The sequence below is a fragment of the Lissotriton helveticus genome, chromosome 12, assembly GCF_964261635.1.
Source record: "Lissotriton helveticus chromosome 12, aLisHel1.1, whole genome shotgun sequence".
NCBI classification, from domain to species: Eukaryota; Metazoa; Chordata; class Amphibia; order Caudata; family Salamandridae; genus Lissotriton; species Lissotriton helveticus.
In genome coordinates, this window is record NC_136073.1 from 122,111,848 (window position 1) to 122,134,487 (window position 22,640).

The following is a 22,640-nucleotide window of genomic DNA, read 5'->3' on the forward strand; positions in this document are numbered from 1 at the left end:
AGTATAGACAGGATAGGAAAGAAGCATTTGCAAAGCAATCGGTCTCACCTTTGGGACCTTATATGTATTTAGCTATGCAGCACATTAGCCTGGGTGCGGAAACACCTACTGTGCTTTAACATGGAAAGTAAGCACCAAACTGCGTGACACACCTGGTATAGGAACACATGAGAGTAATATTGCCTTTCAGCTGGAAATGGTATAGTCCAAAGCTCTGTTTTTAATATAAATTCAGGGCCTTCGATGGTCAGATCACTGAAAATTCAAGATTTAAAAAAATATGGTCTACGGGGGCTCGTGGAAGATAATTTCTATGGACTGGAATTTAGAGAATGCTAAAGTGATTCTGGTATTTTACTGACATTTGCTGGTCGTTTTCTATCAAGAAAGTTAAATAGAGGCAGTTGCCAGAAAAAAAATAAAGTCCCTCAGCAGAAAGCAATTGTGGTATTTTACTGACCGCTTCTGGTCGTTTTCTATCAAGACAATTAAATAGAGGCAGTTGAACAGAAAAAAAAAATCCCTTTGCGGAAGCAGACAAGTCCTAGGGCTGATCTCCAGAGCCCACAAAGTACATACACATAAATATACAAGAGGTCTCAAATGCTCGATCTAAAAAGGGTGGTGGCATAGCAATTATATACCGGTCCTGTTGTAAAGCCACTTTTGAGTCTAATCAGCAGCCATGTCGAGGAGTCGAAGCTATGATCTTCAATATTAAACTTACTAACACCTTGTCCTTCTCTTGGCTACTCCTCTACTGGCCGCCGGGGCCGAAACCATTGTTTGTACAATCACTACGGAAATGTATGGAATCATGTCTAGACTCCCCTACCTTCACAATAGTTAGTGACATACTTTCATCTTGAATGCGAAAATAACGCAGATACATCCACTTTACTAGATAACATGGCAGGATTCAGACTGACTCAGATTATCTTAGAGCCCACGCATGAAGCCAGACACACTATGGATGGTATTTTTACTAATAATTCCAACATTACATTGGGTAAAATACTGCCCCTAAAAGCATGGATGGACCATCAAGCCATTCCCTTCAAACTCTCATGCTTGAAGAGAAATGTGCCTCCGCCAAATAGGCCGCCCTCTCCTAAGTCTCGACCATGGCATAAAATTAATAAAAAGGATCTAGTAGCGGCCCTTGAGAGAAACCCTCTCCTGCTAGCCCTAGACAATAACTGGGCTGCTGTCAATCTTGACAAATGGATTAGATTAGCAACTGAACAGCTGGCCCCAGAAAGAAAAAAAACAACGAAGAAATCAAGCCCCAGCCCTCTGGTATAATTCAGATCTTAAACTCCTAAAATCAAAATGTAGGCAATTAGAGAGCACCTGGAGGGCAGATTACAGCGAGCAGGGTAAACATTGTCTATAGACAAGCCCTGGCTGTATATAAGGAAGCTATCAAAAACACCAAAATGAACTATTTAACCAACAAAATAGAGGCGGCACAATACTCTTCTAGAGAGCTTTTTAAAACCGTCACCACCTTGTCCAAATTGCAAAATTTGCACCAGATCACGCCTCCTGTAACTAAGTGGCCAACTTCTTCCAGACCAGACCAAAGTTCAAACAGTCTACTACGAACTTGCAGGGAGTGTCCCAAACACGTCCTTAACGTCACCAATAGAGGATACTAGCCCGGACACTATTTCCTGCCCACAGGCCGGTTTTTCTCCTCTAACTGTGGACAAAGTAAATGACCTGCTACTATCTATTAAATCGGGGTCTCCGACAGACCCCTGTCCTCCCGCCACATTACATCTGGCCTTGCACAAGGTTAGTACTCATTTGGCTCCACTCATGAACAATGTGATCATGTCAGACACTTTCCCCACCTCCTGGAAGAAAGCCTATATTAGGCCAATTCTAAAGAAATCTTCTCTAGACCCCACTGAAGTAAAAAAAAACAACTATCAGCCTATATTGTGCCTACCTCTCGCGGCCAAAATCTTAGAAAAATCAATAAAGAACAAACCTGTTACCTTGACTTCAATGACCCAACAGGGCTTAAGACCACATCACTCCACAGAATCAGCATTAGTTATGGCCACAGAGGAGATACGCAAACAACTGGACTGTGGGTGAAGAACCAGTCATATCCTACTTGAACTTTCAGCAGCATTTGATACTCTTAACGATCTGGTATTAACGCAGCGGCTGACTACAATAGGAATTACAGCCACAGCCCTAAACCTACTCACCTCTTTTCTTACCTCTAGGGAACAGTTGGTGTGCTGTGACAACTTTAAATCTGAGAGGTTCTCCCTCTCGTGCGGCGTCCCCCAAGGTTCAGCATGGTCGCCAACCTTGTTTAACATCTATGTCTCTACTCTGGCCAAGCTAACCAAAGCTCATGGTTTCTTGTTGGTCTCCTATGCAGACGACACTCAGATAGTTATATCTATTTCTTTGAGTGAAACTGTGGCTGGGAGATTTCACAACTGTCTGAAGCACATCATGGGGTGGATGCATCTGAATTATCTCAAACTAAATAGTTTGGAAAAGGACCACCCCAATGGAATCAAATATAGTGGCTAGCAGAGGCATGTCGCTGCTCTAACCTGTCATCAAAGGCTTGGAACTTAGGATTCATGTTCGAACATCAACTGAACTTTGCAGGTCAGATCAATCTCTTCTTTTTACTAAAGATCCTAGGCAAAATTCTGCCTTTCATTCACCAGGATCTCAGGAAAACTGTAGTAGTTGCATTAATTCTTTCAAGAATGGACTATTGCAACACGCTTTTCCTGGTCATTGACAAGCTCCAACTAATTAAACTTCAGTCTCTACAGAACGCCGCAGTGCAGGTGCTGCTTAATATCCCCAAATACCACCCTATTTCCAGCAGCATCAGGGAGCTTCATTGGCTTTCAGTCCAGCAGCGCATCGGATTCAAGACTCTATACCTGGTGCATAAAGCACTGTATGGAGGAGGAGGAGGGGGGGGGGAATCATCAGTCATGCAGAAATTCTTCGATGGTTCACCCCCTGCAGCAGAACCTTAGATCTGCCAACATAGGACTAGTTCAGGTCCCTAAAATTTGAAAGGCCAGGTGGGTTTTGATGGGACAGAAGCTTTTCCTATCGGGCAGTTAAGCTCCGGAACAAATTGCTAGTTACTACTAGGCTACAACCTAGCAGACCCCGGTTTAGGAAAATGCTTAAGACCTGGTTATTCCACTCATAGGGAAATGAAACAGTTCCCTCCCTGAAACAGTACACAATACAGGTTAATTTTAGCGCCAAGACGCCTCGGGATTCACGCACTCTATAAATCTTTTACTTCCTTACATGCCTTTTGGAAACTCTGCATAAAAATCATTGTACTTCTCCAGCTTGACACCCGCAATGTACATGGTAATTGAAGCCAAATATTAGTCATTGAATGTAGTTATTCTGAAGAGGGGATGGGGAGTAGGACCAAGCTATAAACCCCCTTACCCATAGGTAGGCTTTCCGGAATTCGGTTTAATCCGATTATGCACGATAATACCCTACCGACTCCAAATCAGCGGACCCGGTTTAAACCGAGTGTTACTGATTTTTCAAATTTGTTGCACCGCTTGGCCACTTGAGGGCGCCAGAGCAGTACAAACATACTGGTGGTTCTGTACTGAAAACTGTACTTTAGAAACTAACGGCAATGTAAGTCACCCCCATTAAACTAGGGGCGACAAATTGGTTTAGCAAGGTTGGTGGGCGGGATCATTTATTTACATTGCTGTCCGGACTATGGCCCCTTCACACCTCATCACAATGCCGACGATGTCATGATGAGACGACGCCCACTAGTGCTCCAAAACGCAGCAGGTAAGCTCTGCAAGGGAGCTACTTAATCACACTTTTCACCCTCTCCTTCTGCGCGTCCCCTCTGCTCACAAATATGCAGAGCGGCCCAGCAGGCTGCCAGATAGTGAGCCAGCTGTACCATTGACTTCAGGGAGGGCCTAGAATGGCCAAATGCCAGATATTTTGTGTAGTTTTATACAGCGTGATCTGGGCCCTAAGGCATTGGGAGCGATTTACATATGTGCCGATTATATTACACGAGATGAAATCTATTTTTTATTTAAGGCTTTAGCAGATTATGTGAGTTGCCCAGAATCACACGATGCTGAGGCACCGCTGGAACTCATGCCGGGAGAAAGCCGAACTGGTTGCAACACTAGCTGGAACTGGAAAATAATAACTCTGGGAACCTGTAACGCTTTGCCTGCTGGTGTTCAAAAATGGGAGCTTGTCAGGCCAATATCGCAAAAGTTGGGACATAGCATGAATTCTGATTTTGAGCCGTAGGTGTAGCTGTTCCCATCCATCAAGAATACATGCTGCAAGCACATCAACCTGTGCAGTCAGCCTTGTCAGAGCGCAGATCTTGTCTCAAGAGCATGGTTGTGTGCAGAACACACACGGGTTGTACCAAAAATTGAGCCACAAGGCTATTGTTATTAAGAAAAGTGGCATCACAGCAGGGCCTAAGCAAGGGCACACCCATTCCACCAAGGCCTAAATGACACTTTGGCCGAGGTGACAATACCTGGCCCCCAGCGAGGCCGATGCATATTTCTTCCTCCTCACCAAATATGGTCTGAATTAATGTGGTGGCTTGAGTCAGGGGGGGGAAACTGCTGATGGGCCTGTCTGGCACATGGGGGAGGGGGAGAGGCGGGGATGAATGGCTCAAGGGCCACAGCAACACCTGCCCCCAGCCTGGCTCATGTGGGGGGAGGGTGTGGTTGAGATAAAGTTGTCCCAACAGACACCTCATCTGCCCAGCCTGGATGTTGTTGTACTCTACCTGTCAATCCCACCCACCCCCGCCTCAGTTTCGCAACACTTTGCACAGTAAACATTGTGATTTCTTTTGATTGCAGCTGGATTAACATTGGCTTAAAGTGTTTTAAGCGATCCTTTCTTCATCATTCTGAAAGTTTCCTTTCAATGCCTCATGCACTGGGGGTCTCTTTTTGTCTTCGAGTTAGGGATCCATATCACTTTGCTAATCCCTATTTCAGTCTCAGGGTAAACTGTTCGATAAACAGTGCAGCCTCGGCTGGGGTGCACACATGTTCTCTGTGTGCAGGAACTCAGGCTGGTGCTCTGAGAGCTGCTTGCATGCTGAGCTCTGGAGGGTCGATCTTGGGAGAAGAGCTATACTCTCGGACTCTTCGCCTGGAGCGATCCCCACCTTTTTGGAGAATTTCTCCCCAATTCCTATCCCCGCAGCAGCCCACGCATGCGTTTTTCGTTCATATTCCTAATGCCAGCGTAACCAGTTTTGTGTTTTTAACGGAAAATAAGAAGCAGCCCTCATTCTGACTAAAAATGTGCGCATTGTTAACTTTAAACTGTGCAGCACTTGCTGCACCAAAGTCACATCGGTGACCTGGTGGTTGACGCTGCAAAAGACCTCGTTGGTAATGGAATGTGACCCATAACACCAGGGGACATTTCCTGGAAGCCCATGGGGGAGTGGAGGGTATCCATCACTGCAGAGCGAGGGGAATATTGAAATGTGCATCAAAACCGATGGGAAAGACTTGCCACACCATCGCTCAGTAACTGTTTTCCAGTTATAACTGGGTCGAGGGGATATTGAAAATCATTCACAACAGGATGGGCACCTGTCACATTGTGTTGTAGTCTGTTACTGGAGACGTAATCCTGTATAAACCTGAAATTTACCGAGCATGTTATTTCACCTGATGCAAACGTAATCTACAGTATATTAGTATGGAGACTATGCTTCTTCTGATTTTCAAATCCTGGCCCCCACCTCCTCAGGCTATAACCCACAATGTCAGAATATACGAGTTCTCTTTTGAGGCACTTTCTTGTGCAACCCAGTGTGTTTCTTTTATTTTTTGTAAGTCTGCATGTGATGTTTAGCCTGACAATCGCAAGGCTTTTATTGGATTCGTATAAGACACCTCTTCCTTTCATTTTGGTATCCCACGATTATTTCTGTCATCCAGAATTTATGATGAACATGCATTCTTAAATATTGACAAGAAATGAAGGTGATTATTTTTAGGTTGTTACCTGGATGTTTTAACTTTGATCCCTTGGTTTTTCACTTCTCAATGTAGTGGAATGTGGAGTGATAAGCCACATATAGTGTAGGTATTTCCAAATCAAAATCTTATTCTTCCTAGAATGTCCCAACATGCTTTCTTTGTTTTAACAAAAACAAAACTTATCTTTCCTTAGAGCATTGCTTGAAGAGCATTTCTTAGCACAAGAGTTCCCAACAACTACATCCATTGCACATTTTCAGGACTACGATGCATTAGGTTAATACATTTAATTTATTTTATGTAACTTTATGTGAATGTTCTGAACATCTGACTGTGATTTTGGCCTTCTTCACCTATGGTGGACACTTCTGTTTTACATAATACAGACTGTCAATCATTATCGTATCTACAGCATTACTGAGACTTTGCTTCCATGCTTGGTAATGGGTTGACATTGCTGCTCGCGGTGTGAGACATTTTGACCCCAATAACTGGCCCATTTTCTGCACAGACATTTCTGCACCCACACTAGTTTTTAAACTAGATAGTATGCTTAATATTGTAGCCCCAGTTCCCTGTGCTTTCAGAGCCCAAACGACAGAGACATGGCCTAGCGCAATCTGGAACCAGTTTACACCATGCCGATCGGACAATTGGGAATCTGTTTCGCAAATGTGCACCAGCATGCACATGCACATGACCAAAGACTCACTGAATAATTATTGTATGGTCTAATACAAAGTTTGATTTTTTTAAATGTATTTGGACTGCTTAAGCACTGTACATTCACTGTGTATAGACCATGCATTATCAGTGCAGAAAGCAGGCTATAATAAAAGCAAAACGTTCCATAAACACCCGAAAAACACTGTTTCTGTGGTTTTAAATGGCACGAAATTGTGTAACCACTGATAACCACTGTTTTATTAAGGTATTGAAGTCACTGGAAAACACTGAAAAACCCCCACCAGAATTCACCAAAAATAGAAACTGAAAACAGGAAAGCCTACCCATAGGACACTAGCAGATGGATTTTCCAGCCAGTAATATCAGGTCCAGTGTTCCCTGGGACATCCATTAGCTTATGTGAGCAGAGTAAATTCCCCTCCTTGTATATATTCTAGACTAGTCGTTAGAAGGTGGTTCTGACATTAGGGGCCGCCCGGATTTTTCACTTTTTGAGCACCTAATTCTTGATCTTTTACTGCGGGGGAGCCTCATATTCTGGGACTCATCCACAGTGAACTCATAATGAGGGAGACTGCATGGAGATTTTACTGGTGCCCCCCTTACTTGACTAGGCCACTTCCACAAGGCCTACAGATTCCAGACAGGCACTAGAGTCCTGTGTAGCGGATGTGAAAATAAGTATTCTGCAGAGTCCAGAGTCATATTTGCACTGCTTTTGGGTCATCCAGAAATGTCATACGTCTCTGTGTCCCCGGCTGGGGTCTGGCCCTGGCAGGTTAGATTAATGACCTTTCTTCCCAGAGCGAAGATCTTCCCTCCAAGGAGAAAAGATAGGTGGAGCTACAAGTCAATCCATCAACTGCTGTCGCTGGGAGCCAGGCACCAAGCTGAACAACGGTAAAGGGAGTGAGAGAGGGGGGGGGGAGGGGGGAGGGAGGGGGAGTTGGGTTTCAGAGGTCATGTGGCCAGAGACACTGGACTACGCCATTTTGAACAACCCAGAGACTGAACGAGAAGGAGGGAGCAGGGGCAGGGAAGTGATGTGTCGTTGTTTGATAGGACACATAGAGACTTCCTGCCTGCCCCATCTCAACTTTTAAAAAGTACTTGCACAGGAAGAGAAGCTCTCTCTGGGGTGTGGTCTGCTGAGGCAGAAGGTGCTGGAGCCTGGCAATGGGCAGTTGGAAGGAGGACCCCCCCTGACTGCCCCCCTGGCCCCTAACAGCGCCATAAGAAGAGCCCAGGACAGGTGCGCAGAAGAAGAGGCCACTGCGCAGGGAGAAGAGAGGTGCAGGGAGCTAGTGAAAACTGCTCCGTGCAGAATGAACCCTCCTGGAGACCCGGAGGACGAAGGAGTGTGCTCCCAGTGGCTGGGGGACACCACCTGGAGCAAGAAGACGCAGGCAAATCGGACTCCAGGGCGCCGAGATATGCACCCGAGAGGTAGGTGACCTTTGACCCCGCATGGGACCAACAACGAAGCGCGTGGGGCTCCGCCACTTGTCGCAATCATGCCCCCAGGGTGGGTCAGGTCCCGGGGGCTGCCTCAGGAGGCGCCGTCTCGCCCCCATGAAGATGCCAGAAGGGGACCAGGAACCCACCCTCGCCCCCGGTTGATGTGAAGAGGGGGGCGGGGGAGCGCCGTCGCTGCCCCACCCATGAAAATGGCCCCAAGAGCCCAACCTGGCCCCCCGCTGATGCGGGGGAGCGCCATCGCACCCCCAAAGATGTCGGGGCCCGGGACCCCATCCCCGAAGGGGGCCCTGGACCCAAAGACCGGCTGAAGCTGGAGGGAGGTGGGGGGTGGGGTCCGCCAGCACCAGCGGAAACCTCCGTGTCTGCCCGCCGGAGCGGACAAACCAGAATGAAGGTACCGGCTCACGCGGCCTCACACGGAGGTGCGGGCCACGCGAGGAGCCAGCCAGAGTAGCCGGGGGTGGGCTCCCCGGGCTTCTCGTCTGCGTGCTGGCCTCGCGGGAGGTCCCGGTGGGACTGGACCTCCCTGATGCAAAGAGCAACGCACTCCCTCGCAGGAGCAGCCGGGGTTGGGCTCCCCGAGCTGCGAGGAAACCCCCTGGAGGTCCGGGTGGGACCGGGCCCCCCAACAAGCCGCAGCCAGTCACCTAGGGGGCCGGGTGGGACCGGGCTCCCCCCATCGAGAATGAGAAATGCGGCAAAGGCCACAGCGCGATCGCAGCTCCCTCCGAAGCAGCGGGGGAGCCGCTACTATAATATGTGCAGGGAAGGAGCCTGAAGTGCCTAATGATGCCTTGCAAGGCATGGGGGAAACATAATTTTGGTACATGTGGTGGCCCCAGGAGAACAGGGTCACCGCCAAATCTGTGCTAAGGTGCAGGGGGAGCTGCTTGAAAAGTGCAGTCTTCCCCAGCACGAAACTGGAAGTCCCTCTCCAAGTCACACGGGGACTTGAAAGGAATAAACCCTCAAGGGCTCAGCCAACATGTTAACTCCTCTTGGGCTGGAACTTTTGAGAAGTGCATCATGGAGTGATCCTGGAGCGAAGGGCTGAGTTGGGGATGTCAGGAGAAGGGCATCCCCTGAAGGTGAAGAGGTGTAATTGCACTGGAAATGCTTTTACTAATGTTATCTCTTTTAGAGGGACTTAAGGTTACATGTGTAATGTGAAGCACTGGTGTAAGGTGATGTCATAAGTGTAGGAGAGTAGGGACTGCTTTCCTATGGTCACCCCACTTTTTGCTTCACTGGTCAGGGGCTGCAGCATATTGTATGCCACCCCTGGCTGGCCATCCAAACTGACACAACTGGCTGATCACTCAGCTCGGGCAAAGTCGTGTAATCACCCCTTGCTTAGGTATAGTATTCCTATACCTACCCTTAAATATAGACACATATATAACTATAAGTCACTCCTATGGCAGACCTTAACAATCCTGAAGGCAGAGTGCTTGGTTTTATGTGAGATGAGGCTCTAGCATGAGCTGAGCCTGTCTGCAGCTTTCGGAACCATGTCCTTATAGCTGTTCAATGATATAGCCATATCATATACTCTTAAGTGCATTATAATCCTCGCGGTTAAATGCTAACTCTGGTTTGGCTTTATCAAAACATGTCGTGTACGGTGTCATACGCTTTGGAATACTACCCCCTCGCCAGTTCTGGCGACGAGGGTAGCATTCCACCCTTCTAGAGGGAGAAGACATGTTGCTCCTGTTAATCCCAGTTAAAGTTAACTAGAGCCTCAGCATCACAAAATGGATGCTGCTGCCACAGACACAAGTCTGACCTCCTGCTGCTGGGAGTCCTTCCAGCGAGGGAGGCTTGGACAATAGGTTTCCTGTCTTGGGAGGTGCTAGCACCACCCCAGACAGGCCATAGTGTATTGGGGCAGGGAGGGCTGAATGGAATGAGACACTGCCTGGGGCACACAAGGTGCCCCATGCATAGCCCGGTTCAAACCAGTTGCTGGGGCACTCCAGCCCCAGCTCTGGCGCGAAACTGGATAAAGGGGAAAGGGGTGTAACCACCCCCTTCCCTGGTCCCACCCATAGGAGGGACCTAGCAGGTAATCCAGCCCCTCAGATTAGTATATAGGTAGGAGCTGAGTCATAAGACTTTAGAATTATCTTGAACTAAAACTTGTAACGAAACTCTGGACCTTCGACATTCTACTGCAACTAGAAGACTGAAAAATCTCCCTTGTGGTCAAGGAGTGACCACCCTGTGCAAACAGGCACCATCCAGCGATCTGCGGTTTACTTTGTCGAGGCTCCTGCCGGATTCAGAGTACAGAGTCCGACAAGAGCCAGACTTCCAGACTTCTTTGACCCCGATCCACAGTCCCTGCAAAGCTGAGACCCATGGAGGCAACGAGAGACGTGGGACCGGCCATCTTGAAAAACCTGCTCATTGCTACTTGTGCAGCTTCTGAGGCACCCTCGAAGTTGCGCATTGGGGATTGAGAAGCCCCAGCCCCGAGCATCATCTGCACCGAAGATCAGCCCTCCACACTCCACGAGTTCAGCGTGGGTCCCTTCTGCATTTTCCTGCTCGACGCGTCTGTCCGGTTACTTGCCCGTTGGCTAGTGGCCTCTGTGACGACAAACCTTTGAATCTACACCGCCTACCTGGTTGCTCCCGGTGGGCCCCTGCGTTCCTGCAAAAGAGAAGCCCCATAGACCTTGCTGGTCTAACTGGAAGTGAATATTCGATTCCTGCGTGGGTTGCATTTGCCAAGGCCTGTTGACTCCAATCCAGAAGCCGACACCGGACAAGCGAGATCCTACGTGGGACAGTCCGTATCCAGCTCCTGGTCGTCGACGCCTCCTGGTCCACGTGGCTGCAGAGTCAAGCTTCAGGACATCACCTGATTGCATCCAGACATCGCCTGGTTCCTTCCTGGTCACTGGCTATTGACCCAGACTCTGTCCCCTCTGCTTTCAGGTACTCTTCATCCTCGATCCAACCGGACACTTCTTTCCTGGTCGCCTGCAGCATCTTTCTCCAAGGCTCCATAGGATTCAGCGACGAAACCAGACACACTTTGAAACCTATGCACAAGCTTCCTGTGGGTGAGGTAACGTGGGTACTCCGGTGCTCCTGTGGGGATTAACTATCCTAGTGTCCTAGTTTTCAGTAGCTTTCTCCTAGTCCATCCGGAAGTGTCCTAAAAGAACTAGTTTCCATTTCTTTCATTCCCATTATATCTTTATGGTAACTCGCGTGTTTGAATAGACACTGCACACTCATCCCGTGGGCCTCCTGCTCCCTAACTCTCGTTAGTACAGCGTAGCCCCAACGATTTCCTAGGTCCTAGGCCTATCCTGTGTTTGTGACGTGGTTCTTATACCACTATTTTAGTATATGGTTTTACGTGCCCCTAGGGCCCTACTGTATTTTGTGCAACTTATTGTATGAGCAGGTAGACCAGAATGAAGGTACCGGCTCCCGCGGCCTCACACGGAGGTGCAGGCCGTGCGAGGAGCCAGCCAGAGTAGCCGGGGGTGGTCTCCCCGGGCTGCTCTTCTGCGTGCTGGCCTCGCGGGAGGTCCGGGTGGGACCGGACCTCCCTGATGCAAAGAGCAACGCACTCCCTCGCAGGAGCAGCAGGGGGTGGGCTCCCCGAGCTGCGAGGAAACCCCTGGAGGTCCAGGTGGGACCGGGCCCCCCAACGAGCCACTGTCATTCACCTGGGGGGCCGGGTGGGACCGGGCCCCCCCAATCGAGAACAAGAAATGCAGCGAAGGCCGCAGCGGGGGAGCCGCTACTATAATATGCGCAGGGAAGGAGCCTGAAGCGCCTAATGATGCCTTGCAAGGCATGGGGAAAACATAATTTTGGTACTTGTGGTGGCCCCAGGAGAACGGGATCGCCGCCAAATCTGTGCTAAGGTGCAGGGGGAGCTGCTTGAAAAGTGCAGTCTGCCCCAGCACGAAACTGGAAGTCCCTCTCCAAGTCACACGGGGACTTAAAAGGAACAACCCCTCAAGGGCTCAGCCAACATGTTAACTCCTCTTGGGCTGGAACTTTTGTTCTACAGCTGGAGGAGGATTGAGAAGTGCATCATGTAGTGATCCTGGAGCGAAGGGCTGAGTTGGGGAGGTCAGGAGAAGGGCATCCCCTGGAGGTGAAGAGGTGCAATTGCACTGGAAATGCTTTTACTAATGTTATCTCTTTTAGAGGGACTGAAGGTTACATGTGTAATGTGAAGTACTGGTGTAAGGTGATGTCATAAGCAACATGGATTTAAGTAGCTAGACCCTCCTGCTAGGGTGTCTGACCGTATTTACTTAATCCTGTGATCATCTGTGATGCCTTAAAGGGCTGTAATTGCAATGCATTTTTAATGATATCCAAATGTTATGATTACGATCATTCTAAAGTGGTGCTTAAACATGTATTCTTGCTGCTGCTACTGTTAGGTGAGGCACAACCCAGACTGTTAGCCCTTCAGATGTAGAGGTGCATACTTTATGGTCAGTAGGAGATGCTCAGTCAGGGTTATGTGTCACCAAGGCAAGTGTACCCATTTTTAATGCTTGTTGAGTTAATAGGGGGGGTGTGGGGACACCACTGGGGTGGTGCCAGTGTGCAAGGCCCTCGCTCCAGGTTATATTCAACTAGTTGCACTGGGGGCAAGATGATGTTCATACATGGGAGTGGTGGTACTATACCCCACCCCACCCTTGCGGGAGGGGTGGGGATGTTATGCAATGTCACAAAGTAATTCCAACAGCTTATGTATATTTGTAAATTGGTGCATAGTATTGAGTAGTGTGTGTTTAATAAATGTACTCTTACTTTTATAAAGTAAAGTACAGACCGTACAATCAATTATTGAGTGTTATTTCTGCGCACTTGCAAATGGAGATTACTAGCCCACACCACCTCTCTTGAGTAAGCCTCAGACTGCTCTGCAACGCTACCCTCTGAGAGTCAGGCGCTACAATTGGGTGTTTAGTTCCCAGTGAAGGACAAATGTAGTCATGTTATTTGTGCAGGCCTCACAGATGCTGCCTCGTTTTCCAACACTAGTGAAATAGGCAGTGTGTGGTCTCAGCATCATCTTAAGCAGAGACAAATGCTGATCTGCGCACTCCATCTTCGCTTCAGTCTCAAAGTGGAACTTCTCTTCTTCCCTCCACCCACCTGCATCACCAACTGGGAATGCTATACTCTATTAAAAGGAAAAGTTTTGTCAGAAAGCAATATAGTATATATCCAGGCCCTTGTCAGGGTGTGTGTGGGAGGTGGTAATTGGGGTGTATACAGAAGATGTTCATGTATCATCAGACCCTACCCCACTCTTATAAATCTATAACAGCCCGTGATTAGGTGAAAATGTAATTTGAAATAATGCTTTACTAGAAACCAGAAGAGTCTTGTTTTCATGAAGTGCAAAATTGGGGCACAGAAATGTGTCCTGGTGGAGATGGATTCTGACGGTGCCAAATTAGATTCCTGTTGAGTGTTGTATATGCAGTACCTCTAGGGTGCAGTTATGCAGTTGGTTCTTGTGGTGCCAATTGTTGTGATCAGAAGAGTGACAGCTCCAATCCACATCAATTACCATGGATGGCTCCATAATACACTCTTTGTCCAGTCGCCTTTGGTCTAGTGTTTTGTAAATGCTCCTTGGATGCGGAGAGTGAGAAGGAGCAGCTGAGGCTTCCCTCTACCACTGCAACATGAGCCCATCATCTTTGTTTCTGCAGTCTTATGCACTCTTGTACTCTGCATTGCTAGATATGTTGAAGCTTGGGTTTGCTGTGGCACCCCAGGAAACAAAGGTTTCAAAGAGTAGTGAGCCATTTCGGGAGAGCAGATAGTACAATAGAGATAGAACTTAAAAAGGTCTGGCGAATCAACTCCCTTTCCCTGAACTGGGGAAAAAAAAGCCACACGAGAGGTCTCCATTTCTACTAGACATCGAAGCTTGGGCGCCTCTCTGCATATTTGTTGCCGAGTAATCAAAATAACACTCCATCTTCCACTGAAGCACAGGACTCTTGGTACTAATAATTTGTGGGCTTCAGGGAGACAGAGGAGTTATTCCAGTCACACGCTTGAAGCCAAAGTTAAAACTCAGAGAAAAGCACCTTGTAATTTTCCAACATAGCAGTATGTGGTAGTAGTATGCATATGAATCTACAAATACACAGTCTATAGGTTCCCAATATTGGCTTTTGTACGCTTCACAGGCCTCTGATCTTTACACTTGCATTAAGGCCTGGTTTGTACTCCTCAAAACAGCATAATAAATACATTAAGTACTAAAGAGCAGGACTTCAAATACTTTCGTGATGGAGTAAGTCTACTGAACAGGTGTAACAGCTGACCTAACCTCAAAAGCACATAACACCCCCACCCACAGGAGGGAGGCACACTCTGTGGAGGCACACCTCATTCTCCAAGTATTACACTACAGGGACACATCATTCTCACAAACAGCACTGTTATGACAGTACACATTTACCCAACAAAAGACAAGAAAGCAACAGTCCTCCATCAATTCCCCATAATATCACATCCTATTCCAGAGAAGAGTTTGAGAATGCAAACCCGCATATTTTCAAAGGAGCTGTACACAACAGAAACCAAGTTCTTTGCAGAAGACCTGCTCCTCTCTCACCTGTCCTGTTTTCCAGTAACTCTTTATTTCTTCCTGCCATGTCCATAAGTACATTTCCAAATAGCTACCATTTTTGTTTTAATTTTGTCACCATATTTAACCACAGAACTTGGAAAGAACACACAATAAGAAGTTTGATTTTCTTCAATATATTGAAGGATCAACATACAGAAACACACATTTATGGTGGTGCCTCTGCGAAAGTAGCCACCTATCCCGAAAAGACATGGCTACAGGGGATGATATTCCAAGTCAACAGGTATGAGCAGAGATCTTTGCCAGAATTCCCCTACCTGAGCATTTTCATTGCCATTCAATTTCCAAAAAGCTGCTTCACTCTCTTTTAACAAACTGAAAGCATCAGCAGTTGGATTCAGAGAACAGAAGACCTAACCTTGAAACTTTATGGCCAAGAGGGGAAACAACCAAACAATGAACTGGCTGCAGGGACATGGATGGACAGAAGGCCTCACACACTGAAGTTAGACAAACAGCATTGACAGGAGGGACCAGGGATAATGGCAAAGAGAACGAGATTTGCTATGAAAACTAGAGCTTCCTTTCGGCTAAACAGAAAAAGTTGAGAGCAGCAGTGAGGCAGTAGGAAAGGAAAGCAGACTTGGGCTATCAAACACGAGGGAATAACTTCTGTGATGTTCACTAGGTCAGCACAAGTCACCAGCATGGAGGATACAATTAGGAACCAAGAGACTTGCAGGTGGCTGGTTCCTTACAACAGACCTGATGAACACAGTGGTGGGTCGTTGCTTGCAGAGCCGGAGTAACAGTTCAATCTGTAAAGGACCCACCATGAGAATCGCACATCTAAAATTCTCTTATGTGTCCAAAGTTTGAATTCTACAGACAGCTTATCCCAGAAGGCAACGTCTGCTGTTCTTGTAACTTCTCCACCCTCCTTCCATGGCTTGAAGGAAGTACTTAATGCCACGGCAGGGATGGTGGTGAAAGTGTTCAGAAAAAGAGTCCACGCATACGCCGCCCGATGCCTTGCCTATCGTACAGGATGTTAAACTTGTTTACAAATTGGTTCATGGTGTTGCAGGTTTTGGTGATAGTCCCCAGATAAGCCATCAGCCCAACATCATTGCATTGCTGTAAGGGAAAATGAGAAAAAGATTGTGTGAGGCAGTTTGTCAAATCCTGTCTGTTGCAAACCTACTGACAAGAACTTTCTGCACTGCTGTTCCTGGTTTACAACACTCTCTGCAGAACATAAGACCCTCTACCACAGTGGCCTGTCTAGAACAGGGCCACCTCTGATATCCGCCACTACAGAGCACAAAAATCTTGTGTAAAGCCCCTGTACAGAATACAAGCCCATCTATCGCAGACCCCTGTGTGTGATCAGAATCTCTTACACTAACCCCTACAAAGCATAAGACATTTGCTTACAGCAGCTTCAAAGAGCATAAGAACCTCCATCATACCCTCTGTAGATGATAGCAGAATCATAGGCAGACCCAAAACCCTCAGACCGTCTTCTGCTGCAAAAAAAACTGCCAGTCCCCTCTGCAGATACCAAAACCCTATCTTCCAGTCCTGTGCAGAATAAAATAACCACTTACAGCACCCTCTGCAGAACTAAAGCACCAAACACTACAGTCTATGAAATAAAGCAAAACCTTTCAGAGCACCTTCTTTAGAGTAGATTTTCCTACATTGCTCTATGTTAGCAAAAGGAAAAAAGTTACTTACCTCTATGTCCAGTTCTCCAGCATTGATATCCTTCATAGGTTCACATGCTTGAATCATTCCTGCTTGCCAGACTTGGAACCCCAGCTAACAATGTAAGAGTAGCAGTGTAGGCCTTACACTAAACTTTGAACTTTCCAATAGACTTTAACCTATCCAAGTCATTATAGATGAGCCAAACTATAGCCAATCTGAGACCAGCACCCATAAGTATTCAAACTGTCAGATTTTCTACGACGTCACAGGAAGGAACCCGCTGGAGAAGCTCTCTCTCAAAGACCCTTTTCAGAATTTTTAATTAAAAAACATTTAATCAACATCATGCCAGAGCCGGGCCACAAGAAATCACTCTTAAGGGCATGTAATCTATCTATATAGATGATCCACATACTAAATGCCTCTACCCAAGCTACCACCCTAAGATATGTGACATCTGTATGACCTTCTCAACATCTAAATCCACCCTCGACCCCAAGCTATCCCTCCTCTTCAACTTGGATCACCTAGACGGCCAATGCCCTCATTACGGGGTTGGTGGATGTTTGAGTGGGGACACCAACTGGCTTCAATGCCTGAACCTGGCAGGTATCTCTCCTCCTCCCCCCCCTTAAAATGAGCTGATAACACACTTCCTCTCCAGGATAGTAAATATTCACATGGACCAGGTCGTTTTATGTGAGGTTTTGCCTGCTCTGGAGCAAAACAGCAACTCCCACCAGCTCAGAGCAGCGAGTGCACAGGCAAGGTTTGGGTCAAGGGGAGGGTGTGGAGAGTGTCGTCTGTTCCCACTGTGTTATGCCTGTGGCACTAGGGCAGGGTTGGGCACATGGGACTCCGTATGCACACAACTCTGGGCTCTGTCATTAGCTTGAGGTGTGTTTGGCGGGAGTATGGTATGCTCCCCACTTGATGCTGTAGTGGGTGCTGGATGGAGGGGGGGTGAGACTAGGCTGTGTTATTTCTCTCCCGTGTTTCACCGGTTTGCATTTGTATTTTGTTTATATAGCGCTAGAATCGACCCCCAAAGGGGTATCTCAGCGCTTTTGCAGGGCTGTGAGGAAAGGCTATGAATTCAAGGAAGTAAAAAAAAAAAAAAAAAAAAAAAAAAAAGGATCAGGCACGGCAGAAAATAAACGTCTGGAGCGTTTTCCTGAACTGCAGGTGTTCGGAGCATTGTCTTAGGTGAAGCGGGAGTTTATTCCATAAGAGAGGGCCTCAATTGGAGAGAGCTTTTCTACCTCGTCTGGCCTTTCTTATTCGCGGTAACACCAGAAGGTGTACCGAATGAAACCAGCTTGGCATCTTTCGTCCAGAAATATTGGGTTTGGAGTTTGTCGACCCGAGATTTCTGGACTGAGAGACACAAGGTAACTTAGAGTTGTAGGTGGCGAAATTCTCTGTGTGTTATACCACCGATCTACGTGCCTCAGTTTTTATTTTGAAAGCCATACAGATTTTCATGCTTTTATTTTCCCAAACTTCTTAATCAATTTTTTTCTTAAACATTTATTTAGAAGCATTGATCTATAATCATTGCATTTCTCAACATCTGATTTGATCTTACTTGATTTGATCACTTATATTTTTATTTCAAGTATGTAGAGCTTTAACCAAATTACTTCACAGACAAAAACGCTATGAAAGAGGATGCAAAACTGATGAAAATTGGCCATTAATTGCTATAAGGAAGGTCGGTCACAAGTTCAGCCGGAAGGGAATTTTTCATGGATGGTTACTGAAATTAGGAGAATAAGTCAATGCTCAGGGGCAATTAATGAAACGGATGTATGGTTTAACAGGTTAGTAAAAAGCCAAATGGTACATGATGCTGCTTCCATCAACGTATAAAAACGAAAACTAAACCAGCTCTCTCCTTCAATCTAGGAAAGAGCTGGAAGAAGCACCTCTTTAAGCAATGCTACATCCTGATGCAGCAATGGTCCACTTTTATCCTCCGAAACAAGCTACTTGTCCAATCGAACAAGTTACTTACCTTCGGTATCAATATATCTGTAAGAAACATAGGTTATAGATTCCTTACCTTAAAATTACCCCCAGACGTCAGACTGCAACCGGAAAGTTTTCATCAGCGGTACCACTGCACGTCGTTAGGTGGTGTCAGTCAACGGGGTCGCTGTGAGGACGTTGCAGAAGTTACTTAGACCCCACCCTCGCACGCTGACATCAATTCTGTACATGACTTTCCGTGCCAGGAACACTGAGCCATGCAAGACACTGACCACTGGTGCACAAAACTAGGGCCCTGAAAGGATGACCTTACCCTTAGAAATCAGTTCGCAGAACAGGGAGGATGGGTAGGGCGGTAAGGAATCTATAACTAACCCATGTTTCTTACAGATATATTGTTACAGCAGGTAAGTAACCTGTTCATCTGAAAGAAACAGTTATAGATTTGTAACCTTAGAATAGGTACCCCAGCAATACCAACCCCAGAGGTGGGTCTGCAAACCAAGTTCACACCAGAAAGCCTTAGAGAACAGAACGGCCAAAGAAGCAGTCTCTCCGGACTTGGCTGTCCAGGCAGTAGGGCTTGGTGAACATGTGCAGTGATGCCCACATAGCTGCCAGACAGAGGTCATTTAGGGGGACTCCTCGTACCAAAGCATTAGTAGCTGCCTTCGCCCTGGTGGAATGGGCGCGCAGCCCCACTGAAGGCTCCTTCTTTGCCAAAGAATAGCAGGCCTTGATGCACAGAACCACCCACCTGGAGATGGTGCGTTTGTGCACAGCCCGACCTTTTTTGGCGCCCACGTAGCCAACAAAGAGCTGGTCATCCACACGGAATTGCTTTGTGCGATCCAAATAAAATCAAAGCGCACGTTTTGGGTCCAGATAGTGGAGCCTCTCTTCCTCTTTTGAAGGATGCGGAGGCAAAAAGAAGGTGGGCAAAGGGATGGTTTGGCCACCTTTGGAAGAAATGAAGGTCGAGTTCTGAGGACAACCTTGTCCAGATGAACAGCCAGAAAAAGAGGCTTGGAAGTCAGAGCCTGTAGCTCACTCACCCTGCACACAGAGGTGATGGCCACCAGAAAAGCAGTTTTCAGAGAGAAGAGTCTGAGAGGACAGTTATATAGGGCTCAAAGGGAGCGCACATTAGGAAAGTAAGAACCAAGTTCGAGTCCCACTGAGGCATTACGAAGGGAAGGAGGAAAAAGATGAGTAATGCTATTTAGATAAGGGGACTTGAAAAGAGAAGGCTGATCAGGAAACCTGATGAAGGCTGAAATGGCCGAGAGGTAGCCCATAAGAGTGTCCAGAGCAGCGCCCTGCTGGGCCAAAGAAAGAAGGAAGAGGAGGACCTCTGAAAGGGGATCCACAGCCTTTGCTGCGCACCATGCCGCAAATGTATTCCATCTACAGGCGTATACCGTTTTGGTGGAGGGACTCCTGGCTGCCAAGATAATGTTACAGACTTCGGGAGGAAGGTCAATCTCCATGCAAGGAGGTGGAGGTTGGACAGGTTCGGGTGGAGGACTGTTCTCTGCTGCTGTGACAGAAGATCCTCCAGAAGGGGTAGTCTGATTGGAGGATCGATGGCCATGTGCAGAAGCTCGGAATACCAGACTCTTTGTGCCCAGTCCGGAGCCACAAGAATGACTTGGGCCCGGTCGCGCTTGATCTTCTTTAGTACTCTGGACAGAAGTGGTATAGGCTGAAAGGCGTATAGAAGACCGCAACTTTACGGGCAGAATTGCTGACATTGCGCGTTCTCTTCGGTGGTGAATAGATCCAACCAAGGCTCTCCTCACCGCTGAAAGAGACCTTCCTCCACCTCGGAGTGAAGACGCCATTCATGATTCATGATCCATCATGCACCTGCAGCTGAGTTCATACGCCCTGGCTTTCAGTGAACCTGCTAGGTGTTGAACCACCAGGGATATGTCCTGATGTTCCAGCCATGCACAGAGATGGAGGGCCTCTTGACATAGGGTCCACGACACCACCCCGCCTGGTTTGTTGCAGTACCATATGGCGGTGGTGTTGTCCGCGAACACCTGCACTACTCTCCCCCAGACAGAGGGCAGGAATGCTATTAGTGCAAGACCATTCACCCAAAGCTCCAGAAGGTTGTTGTGGAGCTAGGACTCCGTCGGAGACCAGAGGCCTCTGATCTCCACCTTTCCCATGTGGCCGCACCATCCCAGAAGGGATGCATCTGTCACCACTGTGTGCTCTGGTTGGGGAAGGGAGAGAGATCTGCCATTGACCCAATCCTGGTTCGTGAGCCACTACTGCAATTGTCGTGCAATAGGACAGATTCCCATGATGCTGCGACCACTGAAACTTCAGGTCCCACTGCTGAGCCCACATATGCCGCCTGGCATGATCGACTAGCAGGATGCAGAAGGCCATGAGGCCCAGCAGCCTCAGGGTCATCCTGGCCGATACCAGATATAGAGGCTGAAAGATCGGAATCGTAAACCAAAAAACAATGCTACATGGTCATCCTTTGCCACCTACTCGGAAGAAGAAATTGCTAGACTGCTCAGCACTGTGAAACCAGCCAACCACCTCACGGACCCCCTTCCTGCCAACGCGGTCAAAGACCTTATCCCGTCGCTCCTCCCACTCTGGACTAAAATTATCAACAGCTCACTCCAACAAGGGACCATTCCCGACTCCCTCAAAGTTGGACAAGTCACACCACTACTAAAGAAACCTACAGCCGACCCCTCTGATCTAAATAATTACCGTCCCATTACTAATATTCCGACCCTTGCCAAACTGCTGGAAAAATGCGCACAAACTCAATTGACTAGACACATTAATCAGTTTGATCTACTCAACACTCATCAATCAGGCTTCAGAGCGGACCACAGTACAGAAACTGCTATGATTCACATAATTGACGACGCCCTCCAAATCCTGGATCAAAACGATACCTGCCTCCTTATCCTTCTTGATCTCTCTTCTGCATTCGACACCGTCAAACATGAGAACTTACTCGAGCTCCTAAACACTAGAATGGGTATATCTGGAACTGTGCTCAAATGGTTCACGTCCTTTCTACACAACAGAACGCAGAAATTCAAGAGTAACAACTTGATGTCTTCTCCTATACCGGTATCGCTAGGCGTCCCACAAGGATCCTCCCTATCCCCAACTTTGTTTAACTTAGTTATGGAACCTCTCACCACCTTGCTACAAGCATCCAATGTTCAATTCCACATGTACGCCGATGACACCCAACTCTATCTCAAAGTACAATCACCCAAAGACATTATGCTCCTGAATTCAACGATCAGAAGCACCCAATCATGGTTGGCCGCCAATCATCTCAAACTCAATGCTCTTAAAACGGAATTCCTCCTGATCTCACCTCCTGCGAAGTCCAATACCACTCAAATCTGGCTTAATCACCTAACGGCACTCAATGTTCAACCCACCATCGTGGACTCAGCAAAATCGCTAGGCATAACACTTGACACCAACCTCAACATGCAGGAGCACATCAACAAAGCAACTAAGGGGGCAAACTATCAGATCAATACCTTAAGGAAACTCAAACCCTTCCTTCCAGCCAAAGATTTCCAAACTGCGGTACAAGCTCTAGTCATCCCCCGAATAGATTACGGCAGCATCGCCCTCTGCGGTCTCCCACTAACTACCACGGCACCCATAAGAGCTTCTCTAAACGCCGCAGCGAGACTCATCACCGGATCAAAAAAACACTCACACATTTCCCCCGACCTGAGAGCCCTGAACTGGCTGCCTTTTGAAGCCAGAATACATCTGAAAATCGCCTGCATCACGCACAAGGCTGTCCACCTGAGTTCACCCGGATACCTCGCCCAGAAGTTGACGATCTCTGGAGGCTCTAGAAAGACCAGAGGCACAAACAATCTCCTGCTAAAGCCCCAAAGGTTCCGCAAGGAAAAAACGTATAAACGCTCCTTCTCAGGAATGGCGCCCAGGATCTGGAACTCACTCCCCCCTGAAATCAGGCTCATCTCCTCTACCATACTTTTTAAGAAAGAAGTAAAAGCTATCCTCATGGCTAAATACACTTGAATTGTTCTTGGGGATGATTTTACAGACATTGTACCATTCAGTTATACTGATCT

At 47.5% G+C, this 22,640-nt stretch overlaps 1 protein-coding gene across 1 annotated transcript in view; it reads right to left on the reverse strand.

Moving 5' to 3' along the window:
* Positions 1 to 14,974: 14,974 nt before the first annotated feature.
* Positions 14,975 to 22,640, reverse strand: part of COPS6 (COP9 signalosome subunit 6) — a 74,115-nt gene continuing 66,449 nt past the window's right edge. The window contains exon 10 of the mRNA XM_078671176.1: positions 14,975 to 15,954. Within this exon, the coding sequence (XP_078527302.1) occupies positions 15,814 to 15,954 (141 nt within the window). The 3' untranslated portion in view covers positions 14,975 to 15,813. The remainder of the gene's footprint in view (positions 15,955 to 22,640) is intronic.